Raw genomic sequence first — 21778 nt, 5'->3', positions numbered from 1 at the left:
GGCGCGATGCCAGAGCCATGCCGCCGCACTCCCACTTCCCCGCGCCGCTTTTCTCTGGGACACTGGGAAAAGTGCAAACTCCCAGCCCATGACCACCGGTCATCTGTCACAGTCAAAGGTGGATATTTCTCTGGTTTTACATGATTTTTATCTCTGAAGACCTCAAAAGCTTTTTTACCGTTTTGTTGGAGAAAAAGATTAATGAAGTTTTCCTAAGTTGGTCGTGATACCGAGGATGTCCAGCCTTTTGCAGCCAGTTTGAGGTCCCGGGAAGGGGAGCTGGCAGCCGGGGTGTGCTCAGCATTTTCTGAAAATCAGCTTGTTTTGATGCATCCCAACTCAAACCATCACGTAAGGTGCTCAGACCAGCAGTCTCTGGGAAAGTGCTGGTGTCCAAGTTGTGGTTCCTCAGAGCATTCGAGGCACAGGAGATGACACTGAGCACACAAACCCCCTTTGATTTTGCTGGGCTTGCTTTCCTTCTTAGAGTCAGGTTTGTACACAGTATGGTTGCACCCTCCATGGCAAGAAACGGCATACTTTTGCGAGTTGTAGCTCATTCTCAACCTCTCCTCCTTTTCTTCCAGGATCATACCCCAGCTGGAGAACTCACCGTCACAGGTTTCACCGAGTAGCCTGCCTGGCTCTGAGATTTCAGAAGCTACGAGGACTTACTTGCAAGGAGTAAGCCGCTATGACCTGGACGAACTCGATGCTTGCTGGTTGGAACTTGTTAATATGGAGCTCAAGGAGATGGGTGAGTATTGCTGTTGTTTTTCTCCTTGCCTGGGAATCCCAGAGTGGGCATTCGGTCTTTTTAAGTAATCACGTGCCACAAAAGGCCTTGAAGAAGAAATTTTTGTTGAGGCTCTCCAAAAGAGGTCACACGGATTGCTGCAGTGCAGGATCTCGAGTGCATTTCAGTGCCTCTCACTCACGTAGGGGTTTTGGGACGTGGTCCAAGAAGAATGGGGCAAACCAGATGATGGTAGGAACAGCGCAGCGTGCTCCATGGAGCAGGGCTCTGGTTTGCAGAAGAACCGATAGATCCAGATCATTCATGACCGTGCTCTGATTTCATGACCATCGTCATCTCCTGTACTCATCCCTGCAGCATCTGTACTGCAGGAGGAGGTGTTGGTCAGGATGGGTGTGTTGACCCCGACTCTTCTTCCTTTGGCCACATCTGAAAGCATTTCTCCAACATTTCTCCAACTGTAGCCAACTGGGCAGATGGAGTCAGAGAAAAGAGGATTTCCTAGTCAAAATGTGTAATTCTCAGAAATGCTGGTCCTGGGTTGTCTCTCCTTTCCCAGGTGTCTCTAAATACCACAGCATAACATTGCCTGCATCGCTGCTGTTATATCACTGCACATTCTTAAAATCCATTAGTGCATTTCGGTTGAGAGCAAGTGCCTGGACTTGGAATTTGACCATTGGCAGTAGTGCTTAGCATGGTCTGCTGGGCAGATTTGTTGGCACAGACACGTGGGTGTGCAATCCTGCCAGACTGTGGAGGGATTTTCCAGTCCTTGTTAGGTAAGGGTTGCTGTGGTGTGGCTGCTGCTACGCAGGTAAGAATAACAACGCAATAAAACATTCACCTTGTGAGGTTAGTGAAAGCTGAAATGTGCCTACATGAAGCATTACTCCCTGTTGCAAAGGTCTTTCAAGGGTGGGACAAAGTATGTTCTTCTGAGGTACTCATGATTTACAAGGAAATTTTGTTACCGTGATCTCCGGGACCTTGAGAAAGTTGTAGAGGCTGCTTTTAGACTTTGGCTAATTATCTGTTATACGTATCCTGTGTATTGGATTTCCCATAATCTCGGTGTTGTGGAGCCTGTAGTATCACTAGCAAATCGCAGTCAGCTTTGCCCTCGTTAACTGGTCCTGTATCAGCAGCCTCAGCTCTGTCATTAGCACACCCAGGTTTTGAGATACTGGCAGCTATGGTCAAGTCCTTGGGCAGAGCAGACGGGGCTCCTGGGCAAAGCCGAGTGGCTCGGTCCCACTCGAGTGCCTTGCAGAGGATCCACCCTTCCTAACACTGGACAGCTGCCATTACTGCATCAAGAAACTGGCTTGTACTGCACTGGGAGTCCCTTTGACTCCACCGTGCTTTCACTGTATCTCCTGCTGCATTTCCCTCGCCATCTCCACAGCTGGGTGGCCATCGGAGGTGTCTCTGGGCTCCAGAGAAGGGTTGTCTGTATTTCCACTTCCCCCTTGTACGTATTTCATAAGTCTCTAGAAAGGCAGCAGGCAGAGATTTGGCTTCTCCAGCTCAGTTGGGTTAAATTTGGCTCGCTTTATTATTTCTTCAAAGTATTAGGTTACAAATGCAATGTCTTAAATGGCTTTCAGATGTGGAGCTCCCATGCTGATGGATAACTGGAAGGTTGAGATGAGACGGGTGCCGTTGGGGCAGGGATGCCCCTGCCCCAGGCCAGACGGGAGCTGGCTGTCCCCTGCGGCTGCGAGCGGCACGTCACCTTCGGGCTGGCGTGTGCCAAACCTGAGTGTGTTGGGGGAGAGAGGCGGCTTCGCCAGCGACGCTGCCTTGGGAGCGTGCTGGATTTAGGAGAGTTTGAGCATCCTCACAGCCACATACCACTGGTAGCCCCGCTCCTTGCAGGCGCGTTGGGTGGGCTGGCATCGCAGCATCCTGATGAGCACGCCCTGAACCCGATGTCGGGACACGGGCGATGCTTTGCTGCTGACCCTCTGTGCAATTTTGAGCAAGCTGCATTTTTCTTCCTCCAGCTCCTTGTCATTTATCAGCCAGTCAGCTTTTTCAAGGACGGTCCTTAGGAGGTGCTTGTACAGCACCGGGCTGGATGGGACCACGGTCTCTGACGAAGCCCCTGAGCCCTCCTGCCATAACCAACTATAGATGGTAATAACGAACCCAGGGGATTTCAGCAGTGGTAATGCAAAGAGCCTCATTGTCCATCAGCTGATTCTCCAGCCCATTTCTGTTGCTGAAAGAGCGCTGTAATTACTGGCTGAACCTTAAATACACTGGGGAGAGAGTAGCTTTGAAAACCAGCATTTGGCATGTGAAATCCACTGCGGATATGGCTTCAGCCCGAAGGATTCTGGTATCTCGCCCCATCCCCCAGCCGTCCTGACTTCTCTAGCAGTGTGAGGGCCAGTGCATTTTTTCCAGTGACTTGAAAGGGAAAACATGTGGCATTGATTAATAACCCATCCCCGGCGCCGCAGGGAGCTGGGGGTCTGGCAGGTAGGGAGCGGGACGGGTGCTGGCGCTCCTGGCTGCGGGACCACGGTCGCATCACCCCACGCCGGCCGTGCCTGGTGCTGCCGGGGGGGCTGGACCGCAGAGGCTGCGGGGCATCAGGGCTGCGCGGGCAACGGGCTTCTTTGGGGGATGCGTTTTCCTGCCAGTGGAAGTGATGGATTTTGGGTGCACGTAGAGGAAAGCTGTTGCGGCAAATCTATCGCTGCTCGCCTCCTGGGCTGTGCCAGAGCGGAGGCTCTGCTCCTTCTGCTTCCCATATGGGAGAAGCCATGCAGCCGGGTGCAGCGGGGATGGGACGTGGAGCTCGTGCCCTTCACCACCCAACGCAGAAGATTGCCGCCTGCCGAGGTTGGTCTGAAGGCAGTCCATAAATAGCGCTTTCTCCCGGAAGCCCTCGACATTAATGACATACTGAGGTTTCCAAACCGGCTTTGCTAATCTCTGAGATCATTAACATGACTTAACTGGAGAATTGCAGCCTGTCCTCCTATTCAGAGAAGTCCGGAGTTATCTCCCAGTGTCAAGAGATATGCAGAAGTTTAAATTCCTCCTGGGTGTTCAGCTGAGCTGTTGTCACTGGGCAGTCCAGGGGCACAATGTGTCATTCCCAAAATATTTAATGACAAAGAAGGAGCCTGATCTCTGACTGGCTCTTGAGGAGCTGCGGGGAGGAGAGCTGGAAAACACCTATGAGATCATCGCTCTTGCTTTGCCGTTAGTGCAGCGTTCATCCACGTAGCACATAGCACATGCCTTTTCCAGTCCTTTTTAGGTCACCCCAGGGATGGAATTTTATCACCGAGATCAGATAAACCTCCAGATAGCTCCAGCTCTCTGAACTCTGCCGGCTCCTCTCCCAATTAGGTGGAATTGCTCTGAAAAGCAAAAGTTTTTCTCATAAGACAGCTTTAAATAGTTTTAACCCCCCCCCCACTAAGATGCCTCAGTAGCTGTTACTGTACTCGGTAGACATGTACTGTTTAAAGAACTTCTGTGCGCTAGAAATGAAATCAATATTTAAGCACGCCTGAATGTTTTATTTGTTGCTGCTGCATATGAGAGAGTGAAAAAAGTGAGTCTGAAGGAGTCTGAATGAAACCCTGAACTAGATTTATGTGTACACCACTCCAGGCAGCACAGGCCTTTCCTTTTAGAGGAAAGCCTTCGTTTTTATATTAACATTTTATGCTGTATTTTGTGATCGCCACTAAATCCAAAGCTATTGTAAGAGTGGGGCTAGAGAGACTTCAAAGACCAAGGCTGAAAGATCCCTTTGTGGTGATTGGCACTTAATAAACACATGGAAAATCCTCAAGAAATTGCTAAAAACGTTGCCGGAATCAATTTTGCTGAAGGCAGAGTCGAAGTTTCTAAGTATTCCCTTGACTTAATCCATATGGTGTATGCTGCTCACATATGCCCACCACAGCTTCTATCTTGGGAGCTGGAGGTGTTCCTGGTATTTTATGGCAGGAACATGCAAAGGTCACATTTATTGCTTTTGAAGCTCCGGGGGGAATTCATCACTGCATACTTGAGATATGTCTGTGTACTAATGAGATGATACCTCCCTCGGCGGAGGTGAGATTGGTCAAGTAGATGTGGAATAAACTGAAGTCGGTGGAGTAACCCTGGGGAAGATGTGCTCAATGGAGCAGAGGCTGCCATTAAATGCACGCCATGGAGAGCGGCTGCTTGCCACCCAACAGCGCTGAAAGTCCTTGTCCAAGGCTAGCCCCATCCCACCGCGTCCTTTCGGGATTTGGGGGGAGCCCCCTTTTCCCCCTGAGGCAGCACGTTGGTGCTCCCTAGGCAGAGCCTGTCCCCATGCGGCTGCTGCCCACCCACACCATGGCCAGGCTCTGTCTGCTCTGCAGGACCGCCCCAATATTTGTCATTTGAAGCTCTTCCATTATTTTCACGACTTTGGGCACGATTCCCCGCCGTGCTGTGGTGGCAGAGGCACAGCCCCATTCCCCGCCGGTGCAGCCGGCTGGAGGGAGCCCCGCAACAGGAGGGAGCCCCCCAGTGCAGGGGATCCAGGGACTGCCGTCCCCCCCCGCAGGGATGCTCCCCAGCCCCGGCTGACAGGAGGATGTGCAGAGGTCTGTCCTTTTTGTAGTGGGATCTGTTTCCTTTAACCGCCAGCCCGGCTTCCCCCTTTCAAGTGTCTTCCCCCCAGCCCGCAGCCGTAAGGGACTGCTCGCAGCGATGGCCCTTCCACCCCCTTCCCCGCCAAGCCCCCAGACCTGTGCTCACCCCGCTTGCCGCTCATCGCTTGAGAAAGCTGAGCCCATTAATAATTCAGGGTCTGTTTGTTTGGATATTTTTTTTTCTTGTTTTGAAGAAATCCTGCCAGTTTGGAGCTGTTTTATAACATGTCTGTGCTGCAGCCCACAACAAACATCCGCGCGTAGCCCGAAATCTTTGTTCTCTGCCGAGATCATAAGCTCATTGCACAAGTAATCATTTTGGCAGCAGACCGGCTTGGTGCCTGGGTAGATGAACCAGCAAATCCTCCACTACTTGGTGGTATATTACAAGCAAGAGATATATTTAATAGAGGTACCGATGTACAGCGTAGAGAAGTATCTTGGGAACAGATTTAGGGCTGGAAGCTGCTCTCAATTACATCGCCGTTGATCTGGATTAACACCGTTGGTATCAAAGGGAGGAGGACTCGCCTGAGCTGCCCGTAGGCTGGTGCCACGCTTCCGCTTGCTGGTGGGCTGTTGCTCTTAACGTAGGGGTCGATACCCTGATTTCATGCGAGGGCAGAACTCACCTTGTAAACGGGCAAGTCAGCGAGCCCAGGGGGTGAAGAGGCACAGAAATGATGGCACTCAGAAATGATGAAGGTGAGAGCCCGCTGTGGCCGGCCCGTGGAGAGTCGCTGAGCAGCACGGCGGGGGTCTTGGAGAGCCGGAGGTGGGTGCGCATGTCTTCTGCTCTTCTCCTGGGTAAACAGCATCGCCACCCGCGACCACCTCCACCGATGCCGGCCAGCGTGCTCCTGAAGCAGTGGGAGCCGCGGTGCCCCTGCCCGGGTGAGAACGGGTGGGACGCGGCAGTTTGCCGGGGTGCTGCAGCACAGGGCGGCTGAAGGGAAGGGAGGGAGGAAGAAGAAGAAGAAGAACCCAGGCTCGAATAATCCAGGCTAATTTTGTGTGAAAATAGCCTCGGCCTTTAAGCTTATCTTTAAGCAAGGAGATCCAGAAATATTTTCAGGTGGCAGTTCCTTAAATTGTTGGCAGAGATGAAAACACTGCGAGCCTCTGGAAGGGAAAACGGAGCTTATTTAAATCCTTATAGAAGCAAATACTGCAGGAAAGCCATGTATAGCTTAATGTATAGATTAATGTATTAATTGTGTATAGATTGTGTATTAATGTATAGATTAGCAGGGTTGGAGATCAGTGGGAGACGCTTTAGACATTTTACCTCCACGTTTTTCAGCACAATCAGTTTTTGTCAAGCCGTTGTTTTGCTATTACCATAAATTCCTCGCAGTAATTGCAGTAGTTTCCAGCAATATTCAGAGTTTTGCTGCTGGATGGAGCGAGGCGGCTTTCATCAGAAGTGCTCCAGGACAGCTCTGTCAGTGCCGAGCATTGCTGGAGAGAGGCAGCAGCTTATAAAGTGGCTTCTAAAACATTTTGTCATCATCTTAAATTTGAGCAGTAATTGATGTCGGTGGGTGGCAGAAAGGGTGGTAATTTGTTCCTGTAAATCTTTTAAGTGCATTAGCAGGCTGTGTTTGTAACAAAATATCTAGAAGTTTCACTGTGGATGCTCAGCTTGCGCAGGTTGCGTGTTGCCGTTTGTTTTGTCGGTCACGCTTTACGTTAAGTGTCTGTTTATAAATAACATTGATAAAAGATTAACGTACAATTGCTGCGTCTCCCAAGCATTGTGTGCCTGCAGGTGATGGGTTAGAGGTGGCTGGGGGAGTCTCAGATAGATAGTCTGGTGTGACGTTCAGGTGGTTGTCCGTCACCCCCTGACTTTTGCAAAGGATGCTTGGGACAGGACCCGGGATGCCCAGGGGAGCACCCGGCCCGGGGCAGGGGTGGCTGGTGTCCCCACGGGTGTCTTGAGCGCGTGGGTGCTCAGCTCCCAGCCTTATTCAGAGGCAAATTGTGCTTCTCCCAAAGTGTCCTTCTGCACAGCGGTGCCTAAACTCAGTCTTAGCATCTAGCCAGTGCTTTTTATCTTCGGATTGCTTTCATTCTCCTGGCCTCTGAGGCGGGAAGGATCCTCTGCACAGCTTTGCAGAGGCAGAAGCCCAAGCAGGCAGGTTTGAAGTGACTAGCCCAGGGCAAGCTGGAGAGACGGTCTTTGAGCTGGAAGGAGACCTCAGGAGCCCGTGGTCCCCGTGCCGTGCGCCAACACCCCTATCCCATCAGGGAGCTGGCACCCTTTCACTCTCAGTTTTTCAAAGATACTGAGAGATAAGCCTACATCATCTCACAAGTGCTTTTCTTTTTTTTTTATTTAAAAACCAGTAATTTTTCTTGTTTATATATATTTTTACTGAAAAGTAGACTCCAAGGTTCATAGCTTGTGAATCGGCTAATGGCACAGCCTGCAGCTGTTCATGATCTGTTTTATCTCCAGGTATCTTCCACAGGGTAAAAGAATTTATTGTTTCAGTAAATTGATTCTAGTGGAGCACAGTTTAGTCAGAAATAGGTCTCTGTTTTGTGAAAGGTGGCTCTCCAGCTATATTTTTCTCCCCGTGCAGTGAGTCAGCTCACACCATGACAAGTAGTAGCTGAGAATTCATTTAGCAGAAGAATATTGCTCCTTCATGCCACATAAATTATGATATTACAGAAATAATTATAACAGAGAGCGGTGTTGTGTAAAGGAATGTGCCTGGTGGTTCTCCCAGACCCAGTGCTGTGGCTTTGCTGCCAGCCCAGCAATCCCAGCTCCTTTGGGATAAAATATTTAAATTCTGTGTTTCAGCTGTGGCATGGGCAGTTGCTCTGAAGTTTGGGGGAGCTGAGGTGTGTGGGGTCGGGGCGGGCGCCTCGGGAGCCCCCCGCGGATCAGAGGGATGCTGGGCGGCTTGCGGAGCTGCAGGGATCGTGGCAGACCCCAACGGCAGAGATACAGGGAAGAGTTTTCTGCCGGGAGCAAAGTTCAAACGAAAGGCTGGGTTCCTACACGTTTTCCCTTCCTGAATCAGATCTGGAGACCTCCTGTAGTGCATCATCGTCTGGCGCCTCTTCTCCTCCTCCATTTCTGAAGCAAAGTCCCCCTTCTCCTCCGGGGGATGCTTCCTTTGGCTGGGTACGCGCTGCCCGCCAGCATCCTGCTCTGGGCCGAGAGAGGATAGCTTTTCTCCGGCTGGGACGCGGTGGGAAGCAGCGCTCCCTGGGTGACAGTCCTTCCCACCGCGGGGCGATGTCGGGGGTGTCCCAGGGAGGCTGGGTGGCCAGATCAAAACCCATCATCGTTAACACGCTCAGTGTTAATGGGGAGAGAGGGTATGGGTGGCCTCCTGGAAGGGGTGATGGCACATGGAGCCTTTTACTCCTGTGTCAGGGTTTTGAACGTGGCTCCAAATCGCCGGTGATTATATTGGTGTGAGGTTGAATTCTCACTTCTGCCTATGTCCCTCCAGACAGAAACTATGGAGAAGTTTGCAGCTACGCTGCCCTTCTCTGTGGAGGCTTAGGAAAGCTTGGTTTTCTCCCCCACCTTTCATACAAGACCTTGGCATACCTTAACCAGGTAAAAACACCTTTCTCTTGGTCCACGGTCCTGGTGACGGTCGCAAACATGATTTACCCCCTGGACGTCACTGGACTTACTCACTGTAGCCAAGATCAGTATCTGGGTCTTTGCTTTTCCTTCCCCGGGGACAATAACAGTGTCACTTGTGCATGTACACAGGGGTTGTTTGTGGAGTATTTTTTTTTTTTTTTGCTATTGAGCTGGCCACGATCAATACAGATAGCGTTTTTGCAGCCAAAAAGATGACAATTTTATGAATGGAGTTTAATAGCACAAACTTTATATGATGCAGAAGGAGATAAATGGAGCACAAATGGAAAAAGCACTTCACCCCCAGGCCCCATTGTTTAGTGTTTCATAAGCGATTAATCGCTTCATCCCCATCCAGTGCAATTGTCAATTCAATAAGCTCCGAGGTATTCTGAATGGCGCTTGGCAAACGAATTCCTAATGTAATTACATCTAAATGGAGTGTGAGAGTGCGCGCGTGTGTGCGCGGGAGGGAGGGAGAGATCTATATTTTTCGATGTAACGGTATAACAATTACATTGCACGTAGGCTGATAAGGGAACCCAGCTGGGGTGCTGATACTGCTCCGGCGCGAGAGTTTTGGGATTAGTGGGGACTTTCTCCCCAGGGTTAAGCTGGCGACACCGGGGCATCGCTGTGGATGGAAAATGCAGGAGGTGGGACGGGAGCCGGTTCTTTCCACTCAAGGGGAAGTGGGAACGGTGGCAATGCCAGCGCGATCCCGGTGATGCCAGCGTGATCCCGACCCTGTGGGCAGGTCAGGGTCATGATTCCTGTGGAAAACCCCCTCCCTTTCCTTCCTCGTGCTGCCTGCAGCTGCCAGCTCTCTGCCTGGCCTCTCCCCTGAGCACAGGGTGGCTTCAGAAAGCGTGTGGGGAAAAGCACCGGGAACACTTTAATGATCATTTTGCTTTCCAGAAGAGCAGGGAGGGCAGAGCCTGAAATGTTGGGAGAAAGGGAGTAACTCCAGGCTGACACTCCGGTGCCTGGGATCATAGTCACAGATGTGGACTTGAAACACTGACTGAGAGCTTATTTAATGCTTGCGTGAAGTCATGGCTTGCAGCTCTCCATCAAGCAAGTGCAACGCAGGTGGTGTGTTTATAAAGGGACACCATTAAGGCAAAAATAATGCTCTGACTTTGTCTGTAACCCCACTCCCTGCCCTGTTGCATCTGACTGGCATGATGCCGAGAGCAAGCCGGCGGCTCCGACCTGGCTCCAGCGCACGGGGCTAGCTGTGCCACCATGCCAGCGCGGGATGCTTCACATCACTGAGCCCCAGCGGCCCCTGGGCAGCCTGTGCCAGGCTGGGGCTCTGCAGAGATCCCGTGCTCATCGCCAGGGCTGCTCGGTAATAAAACAGGTATTGTCAGGTTCCTCGGCGTGTTGCGGCACAGCAGCCCTAGCGCTTGAAAGGGCTGTGATAGGGAACAGTGTTGTCTGTCTTAGATGGTATCTCAGACTCGACACAGACATGTACAATGCCAGGCTAGATGTTTGCAGAGACTTGTCAAGCCAAGGGAAATCGTGCCAATGCGAAACATTGGGGAAGAGCTTAAAAAGGCAGACAATGGTGTGTTTGCTTGCCGAGCTCGCCTACGGGTTGCTTTCCCCCTTGACAGAGTTTTTTCAGCCAGTCCGTGGCCGTTGGGGGAAGGTGCAGCCTCTGCTGGCATCATCCAGCCAGAGGGGCCAGGAGCACGGCCCAGGACCCCCGAGCCCCGTCCATCCCCAGCCCCGGGGGCTTCTCAGGACCCCAGAGCTCATCACGGACAGGGATGTCACACTGTGGCTCGAGAGATGCCCAGGATGGCAAATTTCTCACTGAACATTTAATTAATAACTGCTTCATATTAGTACTTCCTCAAGCCTTATTTTCCCTGTCTCTGCTCATAAATGAGGTATTTTCTCCCGTTGCGTTGCAACAAGCAAGGTGGACAGCAGCGCAGGTCAGGCTCCTCTGCTGTCTGCCGCATTCTGGAGCATCCTGGCCATCATCACGGATAATACACGCAAATGAAATGCAAAGTTTAAATGTTTTGTATTGCATCCTGCTGGTATCTCCGTCCTCATTTCTGTGCCTTCTCCGGTGATGAAATAGTGCTCACGGGGAGACGGGGTGCGGTGGGGGCTTAACTCTGCCTCTTACCCCTCGCGGAGAACCTCACTCCTGCTGCTGACAGATTTTGTCCTTTTTTCCCTTACCTGGAGTGACCTCACGTTGCGTTTGTGGCACCGGGATCTTTGTGCGCGGGTGGGAGGCAGCACTTTTGGGAGCAGCGTTCGGCATGGCACCGTTTCGGTGCTGCGGAGCTCCTGGCAGCAGCATCCCCCCCGTAACAGTGACCGGGTATCCTGCTGCTGGAGGTTGCTGCTCTGAAAAAGCCTCTCCTGGTTATTGGCCTCATATTCCGGGTTGTCACTCTGGAGAAACCTCTGGTAGAGCACCTCTGCCACTTCTTTCCACTAAAGATCCTGGTACGGGGGAATAAAAGACAACACAGCGGATCTGAGCCCACCCCCACCTGGGTCTGACCTTCTGGTTCCACTAAACCCAAACAGGAAAAAAACCCTCATTTGTCCTCAGTTTCAGCCTTTGGCTTCAGTTTTACAGTTCCACTTAATTGGCCTTAAAAGGGTCAATTTTCAGTCCTAACAAATAAAGCATTGACTTTGTGTTGCCAAAGCTTGTCTGAGCCCTCGCTGCAGAAAGCATCTTTGCAAAACTTGTCTCCTTGAACATTTAAACTGTCAGACCTAATTATCCGCATTGCTTCAGCTGAATGGGTTTCTTTCCTCTCAGCCAGCAGCAATATTTTGTTACTGTCTATGAAACACAAACTGCATCCTGAGTTAGAAGCAGCCGTTTTCTGAGTCGCCGCTCTTACCATCGCCGTGGATTTGCCTCTTGAGTTGCAGTTTAAAATGCTCAGCCCTTTGCAAAATGCTCCCTGAAGGTGGATGGGCTCCTGTGCCGGAGCTGCATCAGTGTCCTCCTCTGCCTTCTGCCTTGCAGAAAAGCCCGAGCTGGACGAGATCACCCTGGAGCGAGTGCTGGAGGAGCTGGAGACCATGTGCTACGAGAACATGAACATCGCCATCGAAACGGAGGAAGGCTTGGGCATCGAGTACGACGAGGACGTGGTGTGCGACGTCTGCCGCTCGCCGGAGGGAGAGGACGGCAACGAGATGGTGTTCTGCGACAAGTGCAACGTCTGCGTGCACCAGGTGAGACCCCACCGCGGGGGGAGAGCGGCAGTTTTTGGCTGTCTGCACATCACACTCCTTTACCTTCCTCTGGGTTCCTCCCATCCCCACTGTCCCCCTTTCCCTGAGCTGCTGTAGAACCCTACTCAGCTTTTCTGATAGATTCCCAGCACGTCTCCAGCGGAGCAGGGATAGCAAAGGGGGTCTTGGATAGCTGGCAGGCAGCAAACTTGCTTTTCTTACTTTCTTAGCCCCAGCCCTTCATAATTGCCCGCAGAAACACACCACCAGAGGTTGAAAACCGCTTCCCACAAGCTTGCTTTGCTCCCTCCTCCTTATTCTCTGATCTCTGTGATACTTTATTTTATGCTTCCTCTTCCATTATTCTTCTTTCTTTACCCCATCTTTCTTCATTAAACTGCAGCCGTGGGACCTTTAGCATCCAGGGGTGACCAGCACCGTGTGCGGGACCTGGGCTGGGAGGGATGAGGGTCTGCAGCCCTGCACTCACCCTGCACCGGCCGGAGGGGTGGGCTTGCACGGACCTCCAGCCTCCTCCACAGCGTTATACTGGGGGTAGTAGGACCTTCCAGCTCCACTAGCACTGTCTCACATCGCAGGGTTTCTGTCCCAGCTTCCCTGCTGTACAAGTGTAGGATTTCACTTTCTTTTGCTGCCTGGAGGAAAATAATTTTATTTTTAGAACTGAATGCAAATGCTTCAATCCCTTGCTGGGGGGGTCTGTGGGCTCCTGGGTTTGGTGCTCAAGGAGGGGGAGACCTTGACAAGGAGAAGGCAGCCTTGTGAGGGTCTCCTGGGTCCCACACACGTCCAGGGAGGTTTTGCCGGTTGTGCTTTGAGGGGAAGCACCGCGCGGTGCTGCGACAGCAGCTGCAGCTCCTGGGCTTCACCCTCTGTGTGAAAGGTTTGGGTTTTTTTCCTCTGAAGAGAGCCATTTGCTCATCCTTTGGGCAGCTTTTCCATCAGCGCTTCCTGGAGGTGGGAGAGCGTTGGAGATATCTATAGTTGCGAGAGGTGGGTGTTTTGAATGGTTTCCATCAGTGAATCAGATTCCACAAAATACCAGGACGATTCAGGGTTGGGGTTGGAGGTTTTTTTGTGGTGTTGTTTTTTTTTTTTTAACAAGCCCAAGTGGCAATGTCAGGCTGTGAGCTGACACGTGCCGGCGGGCAGGGGGCTCGGGGGGAGGCAGGTCAACGTGCGCAGGGCTGCCATGGGGACATATGGACCCCGGCTGTGCCCAGCACAGGCTGTGGCACCCCGTGGGCTCCGCTTTCGGCAGCAGCCCTGGTGCTGGGAGCAGAGCGGTGCTGTGGAAGGGGATGTGGCAGGCTGGATTTCAAGGCTGTTGAAAGAAAAGGGAGGTTTTCCATTGTTTTCAGGGAGCAGAGTCCAAGCCTGTGCCCGATGCCAGCCTGTAAGCTGCCTGTGATTTAATCTCTGCCCCAATTTACGCCCTAAGCCACAAAGTCCAGAGCCACAGCACAGGGTGTTACGTGGCATCATGTTTTTAATCTAACCTTCCCCATGCCTTTGCCAGCCCCACGTCCGAAACCTGCCGGGGACGATGCTTTCCTGTGGGGAACTGGGTGCCGCTGCCACCTGCTCCATGTATTTGGGCAGCGGCGGAGGGGAGCTGGGGTCCCGGGGGACATGGCTGGAGCAATGCCTCATCCTCCTGCATCCCAGCAGGAAGGGGCAGAGGAAGGGTTGTGCTCAGACACACGTTGGTGGGTTATGGTGCTGGAAGGGATCGTTGTAATCACCTCATCTGCATAACACAAGCCATGAGGCTTGCTATTAATTAATTCCTATGAAGCGTAGCTTTTAGAAAACACAAGCAATCTTCATTTTAAAATTTTCAGCGAGATGGAATCTTCTTCCCTGCTGCTAAATCGTTGTGGTTCATTGCTCTCGCGGTGGCAACATCGCACTTCTCTTTAGCACAGGAATGATCCATCTCCAGCTTCCAGCCATCGCCCCGTGGTCCTGTCATTGCCAAATTCCCATTCCCTGGCATGGGGACACGGCCGAGCCCTCCCTCTGTTACGTGGACCAAGCTTTTCTGTGGCTTGGCATCCTCCTCGGTGTTTCGGTGTCCCCTTCTCGGTGATGTTGAGCCTGTGACAGGCGCAGCAATAAAAATAGCTGCTCTGCTCCTACTCAGCATTGCTCTGGCTCCGTGTTCCTGGAGCGCTTTCTGGCTGGTGCTGGACTGGGAGAGCGTGTTTAGCTGATAACCCACCTCGTTTCCAGAGCCGCTCCTTGCCCGGGACAGAAGCCCTGTAGTATTTGCTCCTAGGAGCAGAATTGCACCTTCAGCTGCTCTAAAACCTCTAGGAATAAATAACCGAGAGCCAAGACTGCTAGAGATGCACACCTGGTCATAATTCCTGTTTTCCCCTGGATTTTGAGATCAGTCTGCCAGTTTATTCTCCTGGTAGTACGTACCAGGCTGATTTTTGTCTGGTACTAAATCAGATGTTTTATAAAACTCTGTTACAGAAATGATTTATCTGTCAGATTTGGAGGCGCTGTGAAACACACAGTTAAGTCTCTGTGAACCGTGTAGACTCGCAGCAATAATATTACCTCCCTTAATTCCTTATTATCCCAATAATCTGTTCACAAAGTGGCTTTTTCCCCTTGGAAATCACTATCGGAGTCAATTTGTGCTTTGGGGCAAGCTAAAGTCATGTTATAAAGTCTGTTCGTGGCCAGTAAAGACCGAGGATACGCTTTTCCCACGCTTGCACATCTCCGCGTGCCCCCTCTGCCCCTGTCCCCACCTGCAGCACTGTCACTCGTGGTGACGGTGACCTGCAGCACCAGGACAAAAAACTGTTCTTTTTTGGGGTAAACTTCAAAAAGTGGAGTTGACAAATGCCTGGGCTCAATTTACAGCCAACGGCGCCGGGGGTCCTTACCAGCGCTGCCCGCTTGCCTTCTGGAGGGATGTCAGAGCAGCCAGATCTAGAATTAATTACATCGCCTCGCTTAAAATAGTGACACAGCCCTGCGCTGGCGCCCAGGGCAGTTGTCTGCCACTCTCTGAAAACCCTTTAAGTGCGAGTTATCGGGATCTGCCGGTTAAAAACTGTCCAGTTTTAGCAGTAGCTGTTTAATACAGTCATAAGTTACGGCCGAAGTGGAAAGTATTTTATCATCATCATTATGTGATACGGCTTATCATTTGGCTCTTCCCCAAGTACGGAAGAGAAATATTTGTGAAGCACTTTGGCTTCGCTGCATCCTGCGCTATTGCAGCAGGTCGGGGACCTCCGTGGGTGACCCGAGTCCTTTAGTTCTCACTCTCTTGGCCGTAGACTTGTCCTTGCCTCCTTTAGGTTTATCGTCCTCTAGATTTATCGTCCTTTATGGTTCCTCCCTTCTCATTTATATTCATGACTATCGGTTCCCCCTTTTCACCTTTCCGTAGTTATTTTTGCTTCCCCTTCAGGCTGTTGGGTGTGTAACCAGTGTGGCCATCTTTCTCAATCGTGGGCTTGTGGCTTTCCAGCCCTCAGCTACCTCAGAGGTTTTCTCCGCACGGCATTTCTTACTTCTCCGAGTCGTCGTGGGTCTGATAGCTGTTCGGAAACAGGCAGGAGATGAGCGGGCAGATGTCTGCACCGCAGAGCTGCCGGTGGTGGGGGCTCTGATGGAGCAGCCTGGTTGCTTTCCTCCCCCCCCCCCCCCCTCTGACCCAGAGCCGGGTGGATGCTTGGCATGATACACAGCACGTTTGTATACTTAGCTTTTAATTAAAACCCAGGACATACTGATCTGGCATGAGTATCCATGTGAAAATAGGGAAGGTAGCAAGGAAGGAAGAACTCGCTGTCTGTGATTGCGGAGCTGCTTCACATCTGCTGTTTATTATTGTGATGCCCAGATGCGGTGGCAATAAGCCAGCGGTAGTGGGAAAGGTAGGAGTGAAGGAGGAGGCCCTGGAGGATGCTCTTCCCGGGCTGCTGGGACTAACCCGCCTCCCTTGTGTCTGCGCAGGCGTGCTACGGCATCCTGAAGGTCCCCATCGGGAGCTGGCTGTGCCGGACCTGCGCCCTCGGGGTTCAGCCAAAGTGTCTACTGTGCCCGAAGAGAGGGGGAGCGCTGAAGCCCACCCGGAGCGGGACGAAATGGGTCCACGTTAGCTGTGCCTTATGGATACCTGAAGTAAGATGATTTCCAACCTCCTCTTGACACACGGGTGGGCATGGTCCTGGTTTCCAGGTCTGAGCCCAGGATGTTCATTAATGATCTAAATAGCAAGTCCAGTTTGGCTCATCAAGCCATGCCGAGGTCAGAGCCGCGATGCCAGTCGCACATCATCAGGCTGTGTTTAATTAGCAGCCACACGGCACCCTGTTAAGGGAGGACACAGAGGTGGGCTGCAGGGGCACAGAGGTGGGGGGCATTCACAGGACCTGCCTTGGCAGGGTAAAGCTAAGTTCATGTGCCCATTTGAGATACACAGCAACATCCAGATGAGAATTAGTTCAGAGGAAACACCGACATAAATTTTTCCTTCCATTTCATCCAGATTTGTTTCTGGGTTTTGGAGTTTGGGGTTGTTTTTCCAAATTACAAGTGACCCTGAAAAATAACATAAAAAATCCATCCCTCATTCAGATTGCCACAGACATCCCCCTGTAGGAGATTTGGGATGGTAACCAGTATTTACAACTTGTCTTCTATTTCGTGACCAGGTTAGCATTGGATGTCCTGAAAAAATGGAACCCATTACGAAGATCTCACACATCCCAGCAAGCAGATGGGCTTTGTCCTGCAGCCTCTGCAAGGAGTGCACTGGGACATGTATTCAGGTACGTAACTCGGCACCGAAGAAACTCAGACCTCTGGGGTTGTGCCTGTAATAGCCACCAGAGATTCTCGAGCTGTTGGTGGATGCAATCTGGCCAAGTCTTATTCCTGCTCTGAGTAAACGTAACAGCACAAGCACCCATCAGACATCATCAGATGTTGTTTGCAATCATTTAATGTATTGAGTGCTAGGAATCTAGATTAACTTTCTTTGCATAACACAGTGATGTTGCTGTAGTGACACTAATTACTGGGGCTGCAAATGACCTTGGTTTGAAATCAGGAACCTCCAGCAGAAAGGCTTGGCGTAGCTGCCAGAAAAGTGACATACTCATGAGATACATAGCCCAAGTATTTCACAAACGAGTGAGGGTTGGCTGGGAAGCCTTTCTGTTGGGGGGATATCGGGAAACCCCCGGATTAGGTAGTCCTCACTAGCCTGCTGGCTTCGAAAACAGAGTATTTGCCGCGTATTACATTCCCACATTTTCTCCACACCTAAGCAAACCACTGCAGACATCTGATCGCCTGCTCTCCCCGCAGCAGCAGCGTACTAAAGAGGGGGCGAGACGTTCTCATTTCAGACCGAAAGCAGGACACTCTGGGCTTTCCTATTACAAAAGTGGGACAGGGCTTCCCGGGCCATGATCTTTCTTCTTGGGGAGCAACGAGCAGAAGCTGCCATCCAAAATGCAGCACACTTGGTGAGAGAGCATTTGGGGAGCCTTGCTGCATCCAGTGATTCCCCCTGCATACCCCTGCTCTGCCAGTGTAATGTCCCAGTGGTGCCTGGGGACGGGCTGGGGGATCCACTGCTCTACGGTGCCGGTGCCTGTTGCTTTCCTTGGCAGACCAGGTACGGAAGCAGTCTTGGCATGCAGGGGGGGGACGGAATAGCCATTAAGCTTTGAAAAATTGGGAGAAAGTTTGAGTACCAATCCTGACTGATCAGCTCCTGTACAGCAACGGGAGCTGCACCTCAGAGGTCGGCGTAGGCAGCAGTGACTTTTGGGGACCAGAAGTAGCTGGCTGGTTGCAGAAGAGCGATAGGAATAGGAGGTCTGCAGGCTCCGCTGCATTTGTGTCCCTGCGTTGGGTTTAATACTTTAAAGGGAGCTATTTAAAAGCAATCCCCTTAGCTTGAAATGAAATCTCACAATACTTCTTTAAATCCCTAGCGTTGACTCACTTCTTTTTTGATGGCTCTGGGTGGATCTGCTTATTCACCCTGCCAGATGGAGATACTGTGTCATGACGGCAACTGCTTTCAAAGAACGGAAGGGCAGGGAAGGAGGCAAACGGGCTTGGCAGCATCAAAAAGAATTCAGCTTCTCTGAGGCTTCATCCTCTTAGTGCCGGCATGGCACGGGAGCTGTGAGATCCCTGGGACTGAATGGATTTGCATTAAAGGTCACCTGAGATGGAACAGGAGCTTTATTGTCTCCTGTGCTGGCAACTCACGGTTTATAAGTCTTCACGAGTTTGTCACCAGAGCGTTTGCCGAGGCCACCATGGCACGCTCAGGATGGTTTTGCTTCAAGGAAAAGGGGGAGAAGGAAAAAGAAAGCAGGCAGTGCCTTTATTTAAGGATTTATGGGGTAAATTGGCAAGTTCACCCATGGATAAATAAACACGCGCCATAGTCATCAATGGTACAGAGCTCTGTTTTGAAAGCTTATGTTTATGGAGCATATTTTTGATTAGTGCCTGTTTATACAGGTGTAATCTAACTACCTTTGTCAGCGTTTCAGGTTTATGACCCAGCTCTAAAAGGAGAAGGTTGTGTTCTGTTAAAGTCTGAGCTTTTATTCTTGGCAGCGGGAATCAGGTGCTCCAGGTGGGGCAGGTCTGGGGAAGGAAGAGCGTTGCTTCCAGGAGGGGGTTTTCCAGGTGGCTGGATGGAACCGGGCTTTGCCGAAAAGGGATGCAAAATCCAGACGGCAACCTGGAGGAGTGGAAGAGCGTCATCCCAGAGGGGCACAGAGATGCTCAGAGGCAGCACCGCAGCTTAAGAAAACACCCACCTCAACCACATTTACGGAGACCAATGTGAAATATTTTTGCACAGGCACCTCTGCGCATCGGGGTATTTTTCCCCATCCAAATTTGACCATCAAAAGGGAAACAAACCCAGGGAAGCCTGAGGAAGGGCTCCCCACTGCTCTCCATGCCTCTGACCTTGCTGCTTGCATGTAATGACTTCTCTTGCTTTTCTGGTGCAGAGCTGTGAACCTGGTGTAACTCGGCATGGCCGTAGTCGAGCCAGAGCTCCCGGGCGCTGGGCAGGGATGCAGCCCTGGAGGCATGCTTCCCCCATCTCCTGTTAAGGGGAAATCATGACTTCATGGTGGTTCTTGTGGTCAGACATCAGGAGATGCCAAAGAGAGCTCAGTATCCAGCAGGAATTTTCTCGTTTGCATTGCTGAGACGGAAAAGAGAGTGCTAGGAGGCAGGCTCCAGCACAGCCCGAGTCCCAGCTGCGCTTGCTTGGACCCAGCTCCCTCCTCACCAACTCCCTTCTCGCTTCTCAGAGCAACTGGAAGAGCTCACCAAAGCCTTTCAATGCAGTGCAGAATGCCAGGTCTCTGTTAACTGCTGGCAGGCTTCTCCAAAGGGCACGATCTTTTGCTGTCATCATCTTCCAGCTTTCTTTCTGTTGTTGTTTTTCGGAGAAAAAGCCCTGGGAAGTGTCCTCCACCACTCACTCGTTCATTATCGCTCCTCTGCCCGCTGCTGCCCGTTCCCGTTGAACTGCTTGTGCCACTGGTCCCCATCCACTGGGATAACTGGGGTGGTGATTCCTGGAGCTGTTGTCCGATTGTGCCTGTAGCCCTGAAAACGTACAGCTCGACATCGGGGGAAGAGCCGTATGCGTGCACCGTGCAGCCCCCACGCCATCCTCTGCCTCAGCCCCGCATCCTCCAAGGATGTCTGCGATGCTGAAATTGCCTATTTCGACTGAGAAGCGCTACCAGGATCCAGACCATCTGTGGTCACTAAAAATCACACCGTAGTTTTTGTAAGGATGCAGAAGTGTCGTGGCTGATGGCTTGGCCGGAGTTCAGCACCGGTAATTAATTTTTCCTTCCTGAGTTCCGCTCGCAGTTCTGTTGGAGGAGCCGCTTCCTTCCCCTCCAGCCCCAAACTGCAGCAGAGCACCTCTGGAAGCTGGTAAACTTCTGTTTGAATTTCCTTGGCAAATAAAATCATCCCTCTATTTCTTCCCGGTAAGAGTGGTTTGAGGACTAATTAACAGCCCACATTAATCTCTGGTGCAGTTTTCACCCTCTCTCTCGGAATTCCATTTGGGGATGGATTTGCCTGGGTAAGCAAAGTATGCTGAAATCCTTGAATGAAAGGTGCTGTGAGATAACGAAGCACGATCGATAACGAAGCAGACTTGAGGACTGCGCCAGTCTTTTGAGCCCGGTTTACTCTGCGTGGCAGATCCCTCCCTCCCATGAAGAGCGGCGTCGTTCCAGCGCCGTTCTGGGATGGATCAATATGTTTTTATTGTCAGTTTATGCAAGGTCCCTGGGTAGCCACAGCCGACCAGGTACCTTCCTTTCTTGCCCTGTCAGCCGAGCTGCCTAATTATTTTCTATTTGCATTTTGGGCACGGTTTCTGACAAGAGCTGCTTGCCATCTGTCGGAGGAGAGATCCAGGACGGGTGTCATTCGCTTTGCTTTATTCCTAAGGTGGAGTGATGGTCGTTCCTGTTAGCGGGTGCCCCGCACACCCTTGTCCTAGCAGAAGCCACGACCGTGGTACTAATGCAAATATTACTGCCGGTGACAGAAACAGGAGGGAGGGGACATCGCTGCATTCCTTAGCTCACATAGTTCACAGACGGCGGCCAGTTCTCCATGTCCACTTTCTCTACCGTAGATATTTATGTGCATAACAGCACAAAAGGATGCTGTAGTTTGAAGCACCCCCAGCTGTTACGCCAGAACAGCCAGGATGGAGTATATCAGGAGTACATCAAGAGTACGTCAGGAGTACGTCAGGAGTACATCAGGAGTGCATCAGAAGTACGTCAGGAGCTCCGTAGCAACATGCAGCACCATTACCATCTTGGCTACCAGAGGAGAAAGCTCAATCATGGGCACTTAGAGCTGGCAAAGGCTTCCAACCTGAAAGAGCATTGCATCTCCTTCTTGTATTAATGCTTGCCTCATGGCTGCAAGCGTGAGCGCCTGCGCTTGAAAAGCCAGTGCATGATACACTGACTGCACCGAATAAATCTGGACACTGCAAGTCAGCCTGGGCTCCCTCTGTCCCTCCTTCGTTACCAAAAATAAATACTCGAGAACGGAGCCGGTGCTTCAGCCGCGGGGGAGGCTGCGACAGGGCTTGTCCCGTCAGAAGTACGTCAGGAGCTCCGTAGCAACATGCAGCACCATTACCATCTTGGCTACCAGAGGAGAAAGCTCAATCATGGGCACTTAGAGCTGGCAAAGGCTTCCAACCTGAAAGAGCATTGCATCTCTTTCTTGTATTAATCCTCACCTCATGGCTGCAAGCGTGAGCGCCTGCGCTTGAAAAGCCATGATACACTTACTGCACCGAATAAATCTGGACACTGCAAGTCAGCCTGGGCTCCCTCTGTCCCTCCTTCGTTACCAAAAATAAATACTCGAGAACGGAGCCGGTGCTTCAGCCGCGGGGGAGAAGCGGAC

General features: G+C 51.5%; 1 protein-coding gene across 1 annotated transcript in view; it reads left to right on the top strand.

Moving 5' to 3' along the window:
• JADE2 (jade family PHD finger 2) overlaps nt 1–21778 on the top strand; it is an 83236-nt gene that overhangs the window by 42723 nt on the left and 18735 nt on the right. Inside the window, exons 8-11 of the mRNA XM_019473864.1 lie at nt 588–757; nt 12060–12271; nt 16280–16447; nt 16981–17097. Of these exons, the coding sequence (XP_019329409.1) occupies nt 588–757; nt 12060–12271; nt 16280–16447; nt 16981–17097 (667 nt within the window). The remainder of the gene's footprint in view (nt 1–587; nt 758–12059; nt 12272–16279; nt 16448–16980; nt 17098–21778) is intronic.

The sequence above is a fragment of the Aptenodytes forsteri genome, unplaced genomic scaffold (assembly GCF_000699145.1).
Source record: "Aptenodytes forsteri isolate BGI_AS27 unplaced genomic scaffold, ASM69914v1 Scaffold54, whole genome shotgun sequence".
Lineage (NCBI taxonomy): Eukaryota > Metazoa > Chordata > Aves > Sphenisciformes > Spheniscidae > Aptenodytes > Aptenodytes forsteri.
This window is presented reverse-complemented; position numbering and strand designations above follow the sequence as displayed.